The sequence below is a fragment of the Erythrolamprus reginae genome, chromosome 8 (genome assembly GCF_031021105.1).
Source record: "Erythrolamprus reginae isolate rEryReg1 chromosome 8, rEryReg1.hap1, whole genome shotgun sequence".
In the NCBI taxonomy this organism is placed as follows: domain Eukaryota; kingdom Metazoa; phylum Chordata; class Lepidosauria; order Squamata; family Dipsadidae; genus Erythrolamprus; species Erythrolamprus reginae.
This window is the reverse complement of record NC_091957.1, coordinates 1299119-1315506: the sequence shown is the minus strand read 5'-3', so window position 1 is coordinate 1315506 and position 16388 is coordinate 1299119. Positions and strand designations below refer to the sequence as shown.

At 45.4% G+C, this 16388-nt stretch overlaps 1 protein-coding gene across 1 annotated transcript; it reads right to left on the bottom strand.

The window, feature by feature from the left end:
- Positions 1 to 165: 165 nt before the first annotated feature.
- DOLPP1 (dolichyldiphosphatase 1) lies at positions 166 to 16388 on the bottom strand. Its single transcript, XM_070758635.1, has 8 exons — positions 16169 to 16388; positions 7515 to 7615; positions 6848 to 6932; positions 5679 to 5778; positions 5126 to 5224; positions 4030 to 4158; positions 2594 to 2683; positions 166 to 1985 (listed from the first exon to the last, which is right to left on the bottom strand). The coding sequence occupies exons 1-8, from the start codon at positions 16242 to 16244 to the stop codon at positions 1949 to 1951; spliced, it is 717 nt and encodes a 238-aa protein (XP_070614736.1). The 5' UTR covers positions 16245 to 16388; the 3' UTR covers positions 166 to 1948.

Genomic DNA, 16388 nt, shown 5'->3' with positions numbered 1-16388 from the left:
TTCCATCTCTGACGCAAACACACCTCTCAAGGTGAGTGTAACACTTGAACAACTCTGGCTATTGCTGCTTTACGTAGGTGAGATGCCCCCCTCCTGGGTTATAACATCCCACAACATGGAGATTCTCCCCAATCGAGGCTTGTACACATTCACCAGACGGAACGCGACCATAAAAACACGTTTATTGAGTATTTAAAAGTTTTGAAGGGGTTGGCGGAGGGAATTTTTTTTATAAACCAGCCTCCCCTCGCTTTCTAACCCCTTGGACTCGCTACCGAACACGGGGAGGTTTCCATTTTGTGGGCCTTCCTCAAATGCCGATTTGGGGGATGGACTGCGGATCGGGGGAGCGGAAAGAAGGGGAAGGAAAGACATTTCCAGTTCAAGGACTCGGGAGGGGCAGCAAATTTGGTTAAGTAATTTCAGTACCATGACGTGATTAAAAACAAAAATATAAAAAAAAGCATTGTGGGTTATTATTATTATTACTTTTTGCTGCTGTATCTGATCAGCACATGCAGATCCTTTCAGTAAGGTTGCTGGGTTGCTTTAGTGAAAGAGCGTAGGACAGTGATGGCGAACCTATGGCACGGGGGCCACAGGTAGGACACGGAGCCATATCTGCTGGCACGTGATCCGTTGCCCTAGCTCAGCTCCAACGTGCAGGTGTGGGCCAGCCAGGTGATTTTTGGCTTGCACAGAGGCTCTGGGAAGGCGTTTTTGGCTTCCAGGGAGCCTCCAGGAGGATGGGGAGAGCGTTTTTACCCTTCCCCAGCTCCAGGGAAGCCTTTGAACCCTGGGGAGGGTGAAACACGAGCCTACTGGGCCCACCAGAAGTTGGGAAACAGGCCGTTTCCGGTCATCAGAGGACTTCTTCTGGGGAAACTTTTTTCGCCCTCCACAGGCATTGAATTATGACGTGGGCACCCATGCATGGGCGATAGCACACCCACCGGCTCTTTCGGCACCCAAGGGAAAAAATAGGTTCACCATCACTGGTGTAGGAGAAGCACTTAATATAAGACTGCTTAAACCAAAGAGGTCCAATCTCGGTGGCTTTAAATCCAGCGGACTTCAACTCCCAGAATTCCCCAGCCGGCTTGGCTTTGCTGCCAAGGGGATTCTGGGAGTTGGGAAGTACGCAAGTCTTTTTTTTTTTTTTTTAAAGAAAGTCAGCAAGGTGCAGAATTCCCTTTTCCCTCTGAACCTTTTGTTCATTTTTGCCCCTTTGTCCAGTGGGAGTGAACTGGCCTTCCTCCCCCCCCCCCCGGTGCAAAAAAAAAAAAAAAAAGCAGACTGCCATTCCCCTTCGACTAACTGAACCAACCCATGATTATATTATAAATAGGTGGGTGGGTTGCATGCTGCAAATTGATTCTCCCCCCCCTTTTTTTTCCCGGTCCTTTTGTTAAAAAAAAAGAGAAAAAAAATCCGTAGAAAAGTCACAGAGCTATTATTATCGGGCGTGGCCCCCTCAAGGCGCTAACGTGGCCCCTCCTGCTCCCAACTTAAATATTCACAGGTGCAACCGATCCGATCAGAATGCAAACTTGGCTGAAGTGGTTTGGACGGCGCCAAGGGCCCCCTTCAGCCTTCTCTCTCCCCCCCCATCCAATTTAGCGGTGCTTGTGCCCCCCCCGTGCCCCCCCCTCAAAAAATTGCTTCCTGGTGCATCCCAGGGTAACATCCGGTCTGAACGCTGTGCGCCTGCAATAATATAAATTGTTTTCTGCTCGTGGGCGGGTTCGGCATGCAGCAGGATTGATCCAGCGCGTTGGAAAAGGCCTCTGGGAGGGGGGGCTCTTCGGTGGTGGTCCCCGCCCGATCGCGTCGACCCGTCTCGTCAAACCCGCCTCGCTACGTCCTCAAAAAGATATCTGGGCCGGTGTCTCCGTTCCAGCCTGCCGGGATACAGATCTGAGAAGTCCAATTCCGGAGACTTGGGCGCTCATTGTAGCTTGGTGCCCAGTTTACGCTGTCGGTTCCTTTCGGGAGAGACAAAGGGACAAGGGTCAGAGGGGGCAGCTCCTAGGGATGGAGAGCTTACCTTGACCACCTCGTATTGCGAGTGGTCCACATCACGGATTTCGGAGGAGTACTGGCATTGCAGGCCGGTGTTCTTACTATCTGAGAGGGAAGGGGAATTGGAGACTGGGGAACCACCAGAGACTGTAGCTCTGGGATTGAGTGAGTCAGAGGACAATGGGGAATAGAAACATAGAAACGTAGAAGATTGACGGCAGAAAAAGACCTCCTGGTCCATCTCGTCTGCCCTTTGACTATTTCCTGCATTTTATCTTAGGGTGGATCTATGTTTATCCCAGGCAGGTTTAAATTCAGTGACTGTGGATCCTTCCTTCCTTCCTTCCTTCCTTCCTTCCTTCCTTCCTTCCTTCCTTCTCATCCTTCTTTCCCTTCCTTCCTTCGTTCCTTCCTTCCTTCTTTCTCCATTCATAGAATCATAGAAGATTGAGGGCAGAAAAAGACCTCCTGGTCCATCTAGTCTGCCCTTCTACTATTTCCTGCATTTTATCTTAGGATGGATCTATGTTTATCCCTGGCAGGTTTCAATGCAGGGCTGACCATCGCTTACCTGGCTTCTGCTCTGCTGACCGCGTATTCAAACCATAGGATGTTGGGGATGAGGCTGGTGTCTCGGATTAAGAAAAACTCGGATAACGGCCTTTAAAACGGAAAGGAAAGGCAGGGAAGTTGGGCGGGGAAGGAAAGTAGAAAGACAGGGGAGTCGAATAATATTAATAATAATAATAATAATTTATTAGATTTGTATGCCGTCCCTCTCCGAAGACTTGGGGCGGCTCACAACAACAATAATAACAGTATACAATGTAACAAATCTAATATTAAAAATTATCTAAAACCCATGATTTAGAAATCATACAACATTTGTAGGGATGTTTGGTTTTACAATAAGGGTTTTTTAGTTGTTTTAGTATTGGATTTATATGATGTTTTTTATTACTGTTGTTAGCTGCCCCGAGTCTACGGAGAGGGGCGGCATACAAATCCAATCAATCAATCAATCAATCAATCAATCAATCAATAAAGCATACCATACATAAACTATATAAGTCCGGGGGAGATATCTCAATTCCCCCATGCCTTGGGTCTTGAGCAATTTACGAAAGGCAAGGAGGGTGGGGGCAGTCCTGATCTCTGCGGGGAGTTGGTTCCAGAGGGTCGGGGCCGCCACAGAGAAGGCTCTTCCCCTGGGGCCCGCCAGACGACATTGTTTAGTCGACGGGACCCGGAGAAGGCCAACTCTGTGGGACCTAATCGGGCGCTGGGATTCGTGTGGCAGAAGGTGGACCTGGAGATATTCTGGTCCAGTGCCATGAAGGGCTTTATAGGTCATAACCAACACTTTGAATTGCGACCGGAAACTGATCGGCAACCAATGCAGACTGCGGAGTGTTGGTGTGACATGGGCATATTTGGGAAATCCCATGATTGCTCTCACAGCTGCATTCTGCACGATCTGAAGTTTCCGAACACTTTTCAAAGGTAGCCCCATGTAGAGAGCATTACAGTAATCGAACCTCGAGGTGATGAGGGCATGAGTGACTGTGAGCAGTGAGTCCCGGTCCAGATAGGGCCGCAACTGGTGCACCAGGCGAACCTGGGCAAACGCCCCCCTCGCCACAGCTGAAAGATGGTTCTCTAATGTGAGCTGTGGATCAAGGAGGATGCCCAAGTTGCAGACCCTCTCTGAGGGGGTCAATAGTTCCCCCTACCCCAGGGTTATGGATGGACAGATGGAATTGTACTTGGGAGGCAAAACCCACAGCCACTCCGCTTTATCCGGGTTGAGTTTGAGTCTCTTGCCTCCCCTCTGAAGAATGCCAACTGGGAATGACATGATCCAGGCAGGGGGGAAAAAATATCTTGGAATATCCACCGTTCTCTGGAATGTCCCATTCCTGAGTCAAGTAACTTTGCACACACCCCACTATCTACAAAGAGAGGCATTTTTTAAAAGGACTGTGGAGCAGGGACAGAGGGACTTACCATGCAGCTATCCTGGGGAACAAGGGCGTTAGGATCTCCTGCGTGAAGAGAAACCAAAGGGCAGCCATGAAGCTGCCTACGAAGCCTCCGTAGACAACCTGACTCCAGGTGTGATACAGCAAGTAAACCCTACCAAGAAAAATGAAAAAGGTTTTCACCAATATTCCTGTTGTGGTTGGATCATAGTCACCTCCTCTGGAGTCGGGTTCTTCCGAGCATCAGAGACCTGTGTGGCTCTTGGGAGGATTCAGAAAGTGAGGGGGAAGGGGAGATGGAAGCTGAAGGTGGTGGAGAGATAGAGGTGGAAGCCCCTGCAGTGCCTGTGGAACCCCCAGCTGGGGCCTCGTCTGGGTCGGATGAGGAGGGGCTGATGAATGACCCAATCCTGAATGTCCGTGTGCGAAGGATGAGGGGGAGACAGGAGCAGTTGCGCAGGTGCGGGAGGAGATCTCAATCACAGCTGGGAATTCTGCAGCGTGCATAAAAGGGGAGGTTTTGTGGGAGGGTTCTTTGCAGGAGTTATCGTTCGTGGTTTAACAGAGAAACAGATCCGGAAGTTCCTCTAAACCAACATCCCTGCTTTCTTGGAGAAACCTAGCCTTTGGACAATTGCTTTATGAAAGACTGTAGCTATGGCAAAACAGAGTGAGAATCCTTGCTTCAGCCCAGTTTGGAGACATTATTTACAAACCTTGCGGGTTTTGGACATTCGATATCGGCCTTGAAGATAACTCAGACTCTTTGCCAGTAAACAGACATTCTTTTGACCACAACTGCGGTTCTCAGCCAACTTGTTAAGGAAATATATTTTGGTGTTTCTGAAACTCCAGTCTGTGTGTTTTACTTTGACCTTAATCACTGCTCAGCTGTCACGCCAGGCAGAACAGTTCCTAGTCCTAAGCTCGCTACAAAGAGCAGTTTGTCCAACCTCGGCAACTTTAAGATTGTGTAGACTTCGCTGCTGGCTGGGGAATTCTGGGAGTCGAAGTCTACACATCTTTAACAAGTTTTAAAGGTTGCGATAGACAACTGACTCACAGCCATCTGGGGGCAGAAAAGCACCCACATCACAACCACCCACCTCCTGGCCACATACCTGCTGTATGCAACTAGACAGGCCAAGGTTAAAAGGCAGATGGACAACACGTGTCTCCACAGCAGGTCCAGGAACCTGGCATTGTTGGTTTGGTGCATCCTAGGAGAGATTAAACAAGCCTCTCAGTCAACAAACCAGATACAAAATTAAATTAAATAATTATTAATTAAATTAAATTAAATTAAATTAAATTAAATTAAAGCTGGCTGGGGAATTCTGGGAGTTGAAGTCCACAGGTCACTAAACGAACTGTTATAAATCAAGGACAACCTGTGTACAGAGTATAGTTTTGATCATGTGACCATGGAAATACCGCAAACAGTCCAATCAATTCAATCAGTGTTGCTTCCTAAGGGGACAGTTTGATTGTAGAGAAGTTGGATTTACTTGGAGTTCTATTGTGTTGTTTCAGTGTTCCCTTTATTTTTTTGAGCATTTTGTATATTTTTTCCTTCTTGTTATTAATAACCCACAGGTCCACCACATATGGTCCTAAGGGGCCTTCTTCTGCACCAAGACACAAAACTCCTGGGATTGACCAAGACCTACTCACCTTAAATAAAGGAAGAGGAACGAATAGACGGAGAAAAACCATATAAATTGGGAATGGCTGGAAGGCATGGCGTACTTCGAGTAGACTGACGGGTGGGCTTCTGCGGAGACCGAAAGAAAACACGGAGGTCAGCAATCAGTAAAAAAACGTCCCACCGCATTTTCTCTCTGTTTGACATCATTGTAGCTTCTAGCAGACGCTGTGTCATATAGAATCCTAGGGCTGGGAGGGACCCTGGAGGTCTTCTAGTCCAACCCCCCTGCTTAGGCAGGAAGCCCTACACCCACTTCAGACAAAGAGTTATCCAACCTCTGCTTAAAAACTTCCAGTGTTGGAGCATTCACAACTTCTGGAGGCAACTTCTGTTCCACTGGTCAATCGTTCTGACTGTCAGGAAATTTCTCCTTAGTTCTCAATTGCTTCTCTCCTTGTTTAGTTTCCACCCATTGCTTCTTGTTCTGCCCTCAGGGGCTTTGGAGAATAGCTTGACTCCCTCTTCTTTGTGGCAGCCCCTGAGAGACTGGAAGGCTGCTATCTTGTCTCCCCTAGTCCTTCTTTTCATTAAACTAGCCATGCTCAGTTCCTGCAACCGTTCTTCATACGTTTTAGCCTCCAGTCCCCTCCTCATCTTTGTCGTTCTTCTCTGCACTTTAAAAATTATTATTATTATTATACCGTGTTTTTTTGCTGTAGATAATAATAATAATAATAATAATAATAATAATAATAATAATAATAATAATAATATTTGTATGCCGCCCCTCTCCGGAGACTCGGAGCAGCTCACAACAACAAAACACAGTACAAATCCAATTATTAAAACCAGTTTAAAACCCTTAATATAAAAACAGCCATACATCCCAGACAAACCATGCATAAAACGGAACCGGCCCAAGGAATCCATTTCCCCATGCCTGACAGCAGAGGTGGGTTTTAAGGAGTTTGCGAAAGGCAAGGAGGGTGGGGGAAGTCCTGATCTCTGGGGGGAGTTGATTCCAGAAGTCCGGGGCCACCACAGAGAAGGCTCTGTTGACGGGACCCGGACAAGGCCAACTCTGTGGGACCTAATCGGTCGCTGGGATTCGTGCGGCAGAAGGCGGTCTTGGAGATATCCTGGTTTTTCTAGAGTTCTCAAACACGTATTATTGAGTGGGTGAGTGGTACTCTACCTGGACAAGGCCTCTGTTCCTGGACGATGTTCTTGATTAACCAATTGACCCCTTCGTTGAAGCACAGCCCACCTAAGAAAGAGATCTACAAAAGGGAGGAGAGATTTAAAACCAGCCATAGGCAAGAGACCCCTTGTCACTCAACGTCTCGTCTGTTATCCAAATTTATCTGTTACTCCAGTCAATAAATAGAAATGAGATTCTCCCCAGGGTTGAGGTTAGGGGTGAAGACTGCACCACGGGCTACACAGCCAGTCCTTGGTTTATAACAAAGTTGGCTCTTCTATGACATATGGACTACAACTCCCAGAATTCCTGAGCCAGTCGTGCTAAGTCAGGGCTTCTGGGAGTTGAAGTCCACAAGCCGTAGAAGAGCCAACTTTGCCTACCCTTGTACCAGACTATTAGAGGGGTGGTTATATACACAACAGTCACTCACAGTTGCTGGTTCTTTTAGCTCAGTGTTTCCCAACCTTGGCAACTTGAAGGTATTTGGACTTCAACTCCCAGAATTCCCCAGCCAGCCTTCTGGGAGTTGTAGTCCACATGTCATAGAAGAGCCAACTATTGTCCCTGGACTCTGGTGGATTCCTAGGACTCTACGGACCGCTCTGGGGAAATCAATCGAGCTCTCGGTCTGGAGAGAAACCCACCCAAGGAGACCTACCGTGTGCAGCTCTCTCTTGAAGACGATGAGGGTGACGAAGCCCACGAGGATGAAGATGGGACTCAGGCTAAGGTAGGCGAGAAGATGGCCAGTGAAGTCACCTGGGAGGGAGGGAGAGAGAGAAAGAGAGAGAGATGGACACAGGTGGAAAAGAATTTGCTAACATCATCAGTGCTAGGAAGGAAGTAGGGTTATGGAGGAGGAGGAGGAGGAGGAGGAGGAGGAAGAGGACTGTGAGGGCCTTGCTCTTCTCTATGTTGATGGTTTTCTTGCAGACGTTTCATGACCCAACTAGGCAACCTGATCAGTGCTACAATAGCAATAGCATTTAGACTTATATACCGCTTCACGGTGCTTTTCCAGCCCTCTCTGAAAATGTAAACATATTGCCCCCAACAATCTGGGTCCTCAGTTTACCGACCTTGGAAGGATGGAAGGCTGAGTCAGTCTTGAGCTTGGTGAAGATTGAACTGCTGGCAGTGAGCAGAATTAGGGAAGGGAGAAAGGAAGGGAGGGAGGGAGGGAGGAAGAGAAGGATGGATGGATGGAGGGAGAGAAGGAAGGAAGGAAGGAAGGAAGGAAGGAAGGAAGGAAGGAAGGAAGGAAGGAAGGAAGGAAGGAAGGATAATAGCAACAACATTTAGACTTATGTACCACTTCAAAGTGCTTTTCCAGCCCTCTCTAAGCCGTTTACAGAATCAGCCTCTTGCCCCCAAGAATCTGGGTCCTCATTTTACATCCTCGGATGGACGGAAGACTGAGTCAACCTTGAAACTACTGAGATTCGAACTGCCAAACTGCCGGCAGCTGGTAATCAGCAGAAGTAGCACCACGGCTGCCCATATTTTTGACAAAAACATGTTAATAACAGCAACTTTATGTATGGGGAGATTGAAAGAGAGGCAAAACGCAGCTTCCCCCTGAAACCAGATTAAAAGGTGAGGTTTGCCACAAGAGCTTTGTGCCTAGTACGACACGGGGTGCGTCAAAAACGAATGGAAACCAAACCACATCCTTCTCTCCGCCACCCGGCCACCGTTGGCAGTAGGGGAAATCCTCCACTTACGACCCACCCATTTAAGGACTTTCCCAAATTATGACAGTGCTGAACAAGGGAGGCAATTGCTAAGTAAATTTGGCCCCATTTTCCTGCCTCGCTTGTTAAGTGCATCCATTTCCCCCCTTTGCTTGTTAGGAGGTCGATACTGCGATGGTCATAAATATGAAATTTGATTACCTGACACCCCCCACCCCAGGATGCTACAACAGGTCATAAGTGTGAGAAGTGGTCACAAGTCACCTTTTTCAGGGCCACTGTAACTTTGTACAGGCACTAAGCAAACTTTTTTGCAATAAGAAAACCTCTCTTTTTGGGGTCACTTATTTTAAAATTAAAATAACATCAGTAAATTTAAAATTAAGTTAAATGAGATTTGTGGCTTTATACTACGGTTTGCAGAGTATTTACCTATCGCAACTGGGCTGCAGAAAACGTGATGAAATAAAAGAAATAAATCGGAGTGATTTAGGAAGCCTTCGGCTCAGCTTTCCTGGTGAATTACGGTCCACCTTGATTTAATTCCAGAAAATTAATTAGGATGCAGCCCCTAGGAGTAAATCAGCCACAGGGCAGCTTCCTTTCAGTTGGCAGATGAATTTATCCAGCCCCGGCAGGGAGCTTTCACAGCACACTAGCAAAAGGAGAAGGGGGGACTTGAACATTGGAGATGATGGTAGATAGATAGGTAGGTAGGTAGGTAGATAGGTAGATAGGTAGATAGATAGATAGATAGGTAGGTAGGTAGATAGATAGAGATAGATAGAGATAGATAGATAGATAGAGAGAGAGAGATGATAGATAGATAGAGATAGAGAGAGAGAGATAAAGATGGATAGATGGATAAAATAGATGATAGAGATAATAGAGATAGAGATAGATAGATAGATAGATAGATAGATAGATAGATGATAGATAGATAGATGATAGATAGATAGATAGATAGATCCAAGCCAAGATTATAAAGTGCTCCTGAATCGGCAGCCGCTTGTCAATCTGGCAAGTGAGCTTTCAGCTTGGGGGGGGGGGGAGCAGATGAGGAGGAACAGATGGTCCAACTTGTCTTGTTTTCAGCCTCCAAACAAAACTGCTTGCAACAGCTGGCCCGAGGAGCGACTGCGTTCCCATCTACTTGGTTAACCTACATAGAGCGGACCCCAAAACTTTGGGGCACCGAGTTCCACAGAGAGAGGGTTTTTCCCCGCAAATCGGAGGGGTGCTGTTTTGCACACTGCCTGCATCCCCAAGGATGATGATGGTGTAACTTAGTTGGGTAATTAAATGTCTGCAAGAAAATGGCTCAGAGAATCACCCCACAGTCCTCCTCCTCCTCCTCCTCACAAATCCACTTCTAACACTGATGGAAACCTAGAAGATTGACAGCAGAAAAAGACCACCTGGTCCATCTCGTCTGCCCTTACACTATTTCCTGTATTTTATCTTAGGATGGATGGATGTTTATCCCAGGCAGCTTTCAATTCAGTTCCTGTGGATTTCCCAACCACGCCTGCTGGAAGTTTATTCCAAGCATCTACTACTCTATCAGTAAAATAATATTTTCTCACATTGCTTCTGATCTTTCCCCCAACTGACCACAGATTGTGTCCCCTTGTTCTTGGGTTCACTTTCCTATTAAAAACACTTCCCTCCTGGACCTTATTTAACCCTTTAATATATTTAAATGTTTCGATCATGTCCCCCCTTTCCTTTCTGTCCTCCAGACTCTACAGATGGAGTTCATGAAGCCTTTCCTGGTCAGTTTTATGCTTAAGACCTCCCACCATTTTCGTAGCCCGTCTTTGGACCCCTTCAATTTGATCCATTTCTTTAGGTCTCCAGAACTGATGATGTTACCTAGTTGGATAATGAGACGCCTAAAACAGAAAAAACAACCAAACTCGGAAAGCACCAGGGAGAAATTTGCTTTTCTTTTAAGCCAAGCCAGGCAGGGTCTGTAGAATCACTGGGACCTGGCTGGGAGGCACTTAAAAAACCCCACCTCAAAATGAGACGACCAACTCGTGTTGCTTGGGACAAACACACACACACAAAACCAGTGACCCTACGCAGCTGGCAGGCGTTTAAGTAGCCCAGCATCATTCAGGAAACCGGAGAAGAGGCAGCTAAACACCAGAGGAGATAAATAATACATGGGCTTTATTGCCACAATCTGCTGATCGTCCACAGGACTCTGCCTAGAAAGGGGGGGAAAACCCCCAAAGGATGCCAAAACAGAGGCCCTGCTCGGAAATACCACACCTTGTTACGAGAAACCCTCTTCCCCGATGATGCGTGGAAGCTGGTCGAGGAAAACAAAAGGCACTCTGCGCGGCCTCAGAGACTATTGTGGTAGTAGCCCCGGAGGCGAGATGCAAAAATCAGATGGGTTCAAACGTATTTATGTCTCGGATTATAAGCAGGCCATAATTGAGTGGACCCGATTATTTTTTTAAAAAATTAAAAATAAATTTTATTTATCAATGAACACATACAACAAGGCAAATAAAACATTAAAAAAATTGGACAACTTGTGACATGACCCGCATTACAATTCTTTCCCATTGCCAGTGGTCCCTCTACTTACAAACTTCATTCGTTCCGTGACCAGGTTCTTAAGTAGAAAAGTTTGTAAGAAGAAGCAATTTTTCCCATAGGAATCAATGTAAAAGCAAATAATGTGTGCGATTGGGGAAACCACAGGGAGGGTGGAGGCCCTGTTTCCTCCCAGGAGATTCCTAGAGAGGCCCCACGGAGGCTTCTCCCTGCCTTTTCCAGCCCTGTTTCCTCTCAGGAGATTCCTAGAGAGGCCCCACGGAGGCTTCTCTCTGCCTTTTCCAGTTAGTTTCAGAGGCTCGGGGTTGTAAGTGGAAAATGGTTTTTGAGAAAAATCTTGAACCCCCGGTTCTTATCTAGAAAAGTTCGTAAGTAGAGGTACCACTGTATTGTATTTTAAAGTCATTCTGTTTCCATCCATCTCTAGTTCTGTTATATACCATCCCACTGACTTCTCCAAAAGAGCTAATATCTCAAGGAAAACAAGAGGGTTTTTTTCTTTCTTGGTTTAATTCACTCGAGGGAATAAAGCTTCAATTATATTTAATTTAACTAATTTATCTGCTTTAAAAACACACAAAAAATAACCTGGAAGGCTGGCTGTGTTGTAACCCCCCCTCCCCTGCACCCCAGCTCCGATTTCAGACTTTGCTCCACGACTGATAAGATAAAGCAGGAAGCTGATAACAAGAAACAAATCTGAATCCAACACTGCAACACCAGATACAGATTAATGAAGACATTAAAACCATTAGGAAGGCCAAAAAAGAAAGAGGAGGCAAGTGTGATTTACCTTTGCGGGCACCAGGAGAGGAATCCCGCACGAATCCCAGCGACCGATTAGGTCCCACAGAAGTGGCCTTCTCCAGGTCCCGTCGAGAAAACAATGTCATCTGGTGGGACCCAGGGGAAGAGCCTTCCCTGTGGTGGCCCCGGCCCTCTGGAATCAACTCCCCCCGGAGATTAGGACTGCCCCCACCCTCCTTGCATCTCGCAATCTTCTGAAAACCCACCTATTTCGCCAGGCTTGGGGAAATTGACATACCCCTAGCTGTTCCATTTTATGTATGGTTTGTTTGAATTGTATGACTGTTTTATAATGGGTTGTTTATAATTGTTTTTAATATTAGATTTGTATTATTGTATTATTTGTTGTGAGCAGCTCCGAGCGGGGTGGCATACAAGTCTAATAAATTATTATTATTATTATTATTATTATTATTATTATTATTATTATTATTTATTAGATTTGTATCCCGCCCCTCTCCGTAGACTCGGGGCGGCATACAAATAATTAATAAATCATAATTATTATTAATGCCTAGTGCTAATCCCATCTATGTAAAATATGCATCACTCTGCTAAACAAATAATTTTCTCACCACTGTCAAACTATTCACTAAGGCTGCATTACTATTAATCCTCTCACCGTTCCTATCACCCATCTCCTCCCTCTTAGGTCTGCATGACTGTAACTTGTTACAGTCCTTACGTTTTATATTAATATACTTATGAGTTATATTAATATAGACTCTTTCCCTTAGTTGAACCCTATCGCTTATTTGAGCCATATGGCAATTGGCATTAAGTGGTGTTGTATCTTTTCTTTTACATACACTGAGATCATCTGAACCAAAGACAAATTCCTCGTGTGTCCAATCACACTTGGCCAATAAAGAATTCTATTCTATTCTATATGTTTTATTCTATTTTCTATTCTGTCCCTTATTCTATTCTATTCTGTCCCTTATTCTATTCTATTCTATTCTGTCCCTTATTCTATACCACTCATAGAAACATAGAAACATATAAGATTGAGGGCAGAAAAAGACCTCCTGGTCCATCTCATCTGCCCTTCTACTATTTCCTGTATTTTATCTTAGGATGGATCTATGTTTATCCCAGGCATGTTTCAATTCAGTTACTGTGCATTTACCAACCACGTCTGCTGGAAGTTTGTTCCAAGCATCTACGACTCTTGCAGTAAAATTCCATTCCACTCATATGCCAGGTTAGGCAACTGTTTCTAAGTCAACTCCCATTTATTCCGGAAAGATGATCAGAGCAAGTGTCCGGCTTTATTTACACTGATAATTGACTCAGTTCATTCAAGTGATTAGATTCCAAATATCTATGGAGATTCTCAATCATCAAGATCATGTTGTTGTCTCAAAGCTGCTTTTCCAAAAGACAATTGGATTTTCTTGGGGGTTTTTTCCCTTGAAAAAGGCTGCTTCTCATCCAAGGAGCGAAACGTTTTCAAGGAAAAAAAACAGGGGCAAAGTTGAGAATCAGTAGTGGAAATTTTGAGTAGTTTGTAGAACTGGGATATACCACCTCTGGCTGGCCCCAGGAGTAAGAAGGGAAGGTGGACTTTGCAAAAACCTTCCCCTGCCACCTACGCCTATAGAACTGTTAGGGGGAAAATGTGAACTTCACCCCTGAAAAAAAAAAAACAAGGAGGTCCAGTTGCCTTTTGGAAAAACACATTTGGTACGTGGAAGTGAAAACTGAGCAGGGGACTTTGTGGTCCAGGGGGTTGTGTCGATTCGGCCGTTCTCTTGAGCCAAACTCTACAAAGAGGGGGGGGGGGAAGGAGGATTCCAAAGGATTTGGCGTGGTTTCTACTATCTGCACTTTAACAGGCTTAAATAAAAGCGCAACAAAACCAGGGTGATTTTTCAAGCTTTGCCAGTTTGGTTACTTGGGTTGGGTTGAGAAATCTGGCCTTTCTTAGCACTTAATATCCACGCATGTGTGTATGTATGTATGTATGTATGTATGTATGTGTGTATATATACACGAGTCTGCGGAGAGGGGCGGCATACAAATCTAGTAAATTATTATTATTATTATTATTATTATTATTATTATTATTATTATTATGTTTTTGCTGAATTTTTAAAATTAAGGGAGACCAGAAAAAACATATGTATGTATGTATGTATGTATGTATATATATATATGTTTTTGTAGATTTTCACGGGTATATGTATGTAGATTGTTATGAGTTTGGGTTTTTTCACGTGTAATATTTTGAGTGTCTTTGCGACATTTCGGCAAAATCACATTCGCCATCACCAGGCTGAAATTGTTGACTTCATGCTGCTTTAAGTATGGTTTGATTTCGCCAAAACGTTGCAAAGACCCTCAAAATATTATATGGGGAAAAACTTGAACTCACAACAATCTACAGGTAGGTAGGTAGGTAGGTAGGCAGGCAGACAAACAGATTGGATTCATATGCCGCCCCTCTCTGGGGCCTCCAATATGTAATAAGCCCAGCCAGTTATTGTTGAGTTCAATGGGAAGTGCCAAATAAATACTGAAGAGGGAAATTAAGTCAAAAGACCAACCTTAAGCAACAAAATAATAGGGGAATTTAAATTTTGAGCCCTGGTCGAAAGGGAGAGATACACTTGGATGTTTATTTAAAACATTCATAGAGCTTGTCCATCTTATAACCAACTCTGTGCGGCTCCCAATCGAAATCCAAAAAACAACATGAACCCAATCATTTAACAATAAAGAAGAATATTTGCAGCTCAGGATTGAAATGAACAAGCAAGCTCAGAGAGATATTTGAAACTGTCAAACCAAAGTTATTTAAAATAAAGGTTGTAGTACAACAAAGCAAAGCCACTCCTGGCTTGGCAAACTGCAAAGCTGCTTCCAGGACCAAAGGGAGGTTGTTGGGGGTTTTTTGAGGGGGAGGGGGTCTCCACTGGGCCCATCCCTGGCTGGGATTCAAGGCTCCACTGCACCGTCTGGCACCAGAAATTGCAAAGTGTGAGAAATCTTCATAGCTGGCTACAGGAAGCAACAGTAACCAATATTGAATTCACCCCGGAACTATTCTTGCTAGGAATTATAAAGAAAATTTACCCCAAAAATATAAAATATCTGCTTATATATTGTGACGGCGGCAAGAATTATGTATGCACAAAAATGGAACGATCCAAGAATACCAGAAGACAGAGAAATAATCAAGAAAGTATATGACTGTGCAGAGACGGATCAGCTAACCAGGGTATTAAATGATAAAAAAGATTCAGACTATTATGATATGTGGACATTGTGGTACAAATGGATAAGAAACAGGAAAACAAATCTATAATGAAAATGTGTATGATGTAAGAACATATACAGTGGTGCTTCTACCTAAGAACGCCTCTACTTACGAACTTTTCTAGATAAGAACCGGGTGTTCAATATTTTTTTGCCTCTTCTCAAGAACCATTTTTCACTTACAAACCCGAGTCTCCGAAACTGTAACCGGAAAAGGTGGGGAGAAGCCTCCGTGAGGCCTCTCTAGGAATCTCCTGGGAGGAAACAGGGCTGGAAAAGGCAGGGAGAAGCCTCCATGGGGCCTCTAGGAATCTCCTGGGAGGAAACAGGGCCTCCACCCTCCCTGCAGTTTCCCCAATCGCACACATTATTTGCTTTTACATTGATTCCTATGGGAAAAATGGCTTCTTCTTACAACCTGGTCATGGAACGAATTAAGTTTGTAAGTAGAGGTACAGTACCACTGTATACAGATAAGAAGGAAAAAGCTGGATGCTAACTTACTTGAAAAATATTTGGACTTCTATCTGTGTCAATATTTGTTTATATGTTGTGTTTGTATTTTTTTAAAAATGCATAAAATTTAATAAAAATTACTTTTTTAAAAATTGCAAAACTGGATGTTTTGTCCTGGGGGGGGCAGTCCTGGCTCAAGCAAACCCACCCCCCAGCTGACTGATAAGAGGAGAAAGAAGCTTGCAAAAGACCCGGGAAGCAGTTGCATGGGAGGGGGGGAAGAAAGCACGGCACCCCCGCCCCAATTTCCAGGCTGTGTACTATCAAGGCAAAGCCCAGGAGGAACCGCGCATGCGCACAACGGTAGCCAGCGGCTCCCTCTGCTAAGCAGCAGCGTCGCCGCCCCACTGCGCACGCGCGCCCGTCCGCGCCTCATCAATAGCTCACTATTTGGCAGCTCCCGCCTGGCCTCCCCTGAAGTCCGAAGAACCCGCGCGAAGAACGAAGAGCGCTTTTTTACCTGCCGGGTACTCGACGTGAGTGAGAGAGACCGAATTCCACGGAACGGGGACCGAACACTCTCCGACTGCGGCCATCTTACCCGGATACCGGGCCGGGCGGCCACAGCCAATCGGCCGGCACACACGGGGCTGGGCGGCTAATGGGCGTGCCTGCGTGGCCCGCTCGGCCAATCGGGAAGCTCACCAGGTGAGGCCTCCAACCAATCCTCGGATACTACC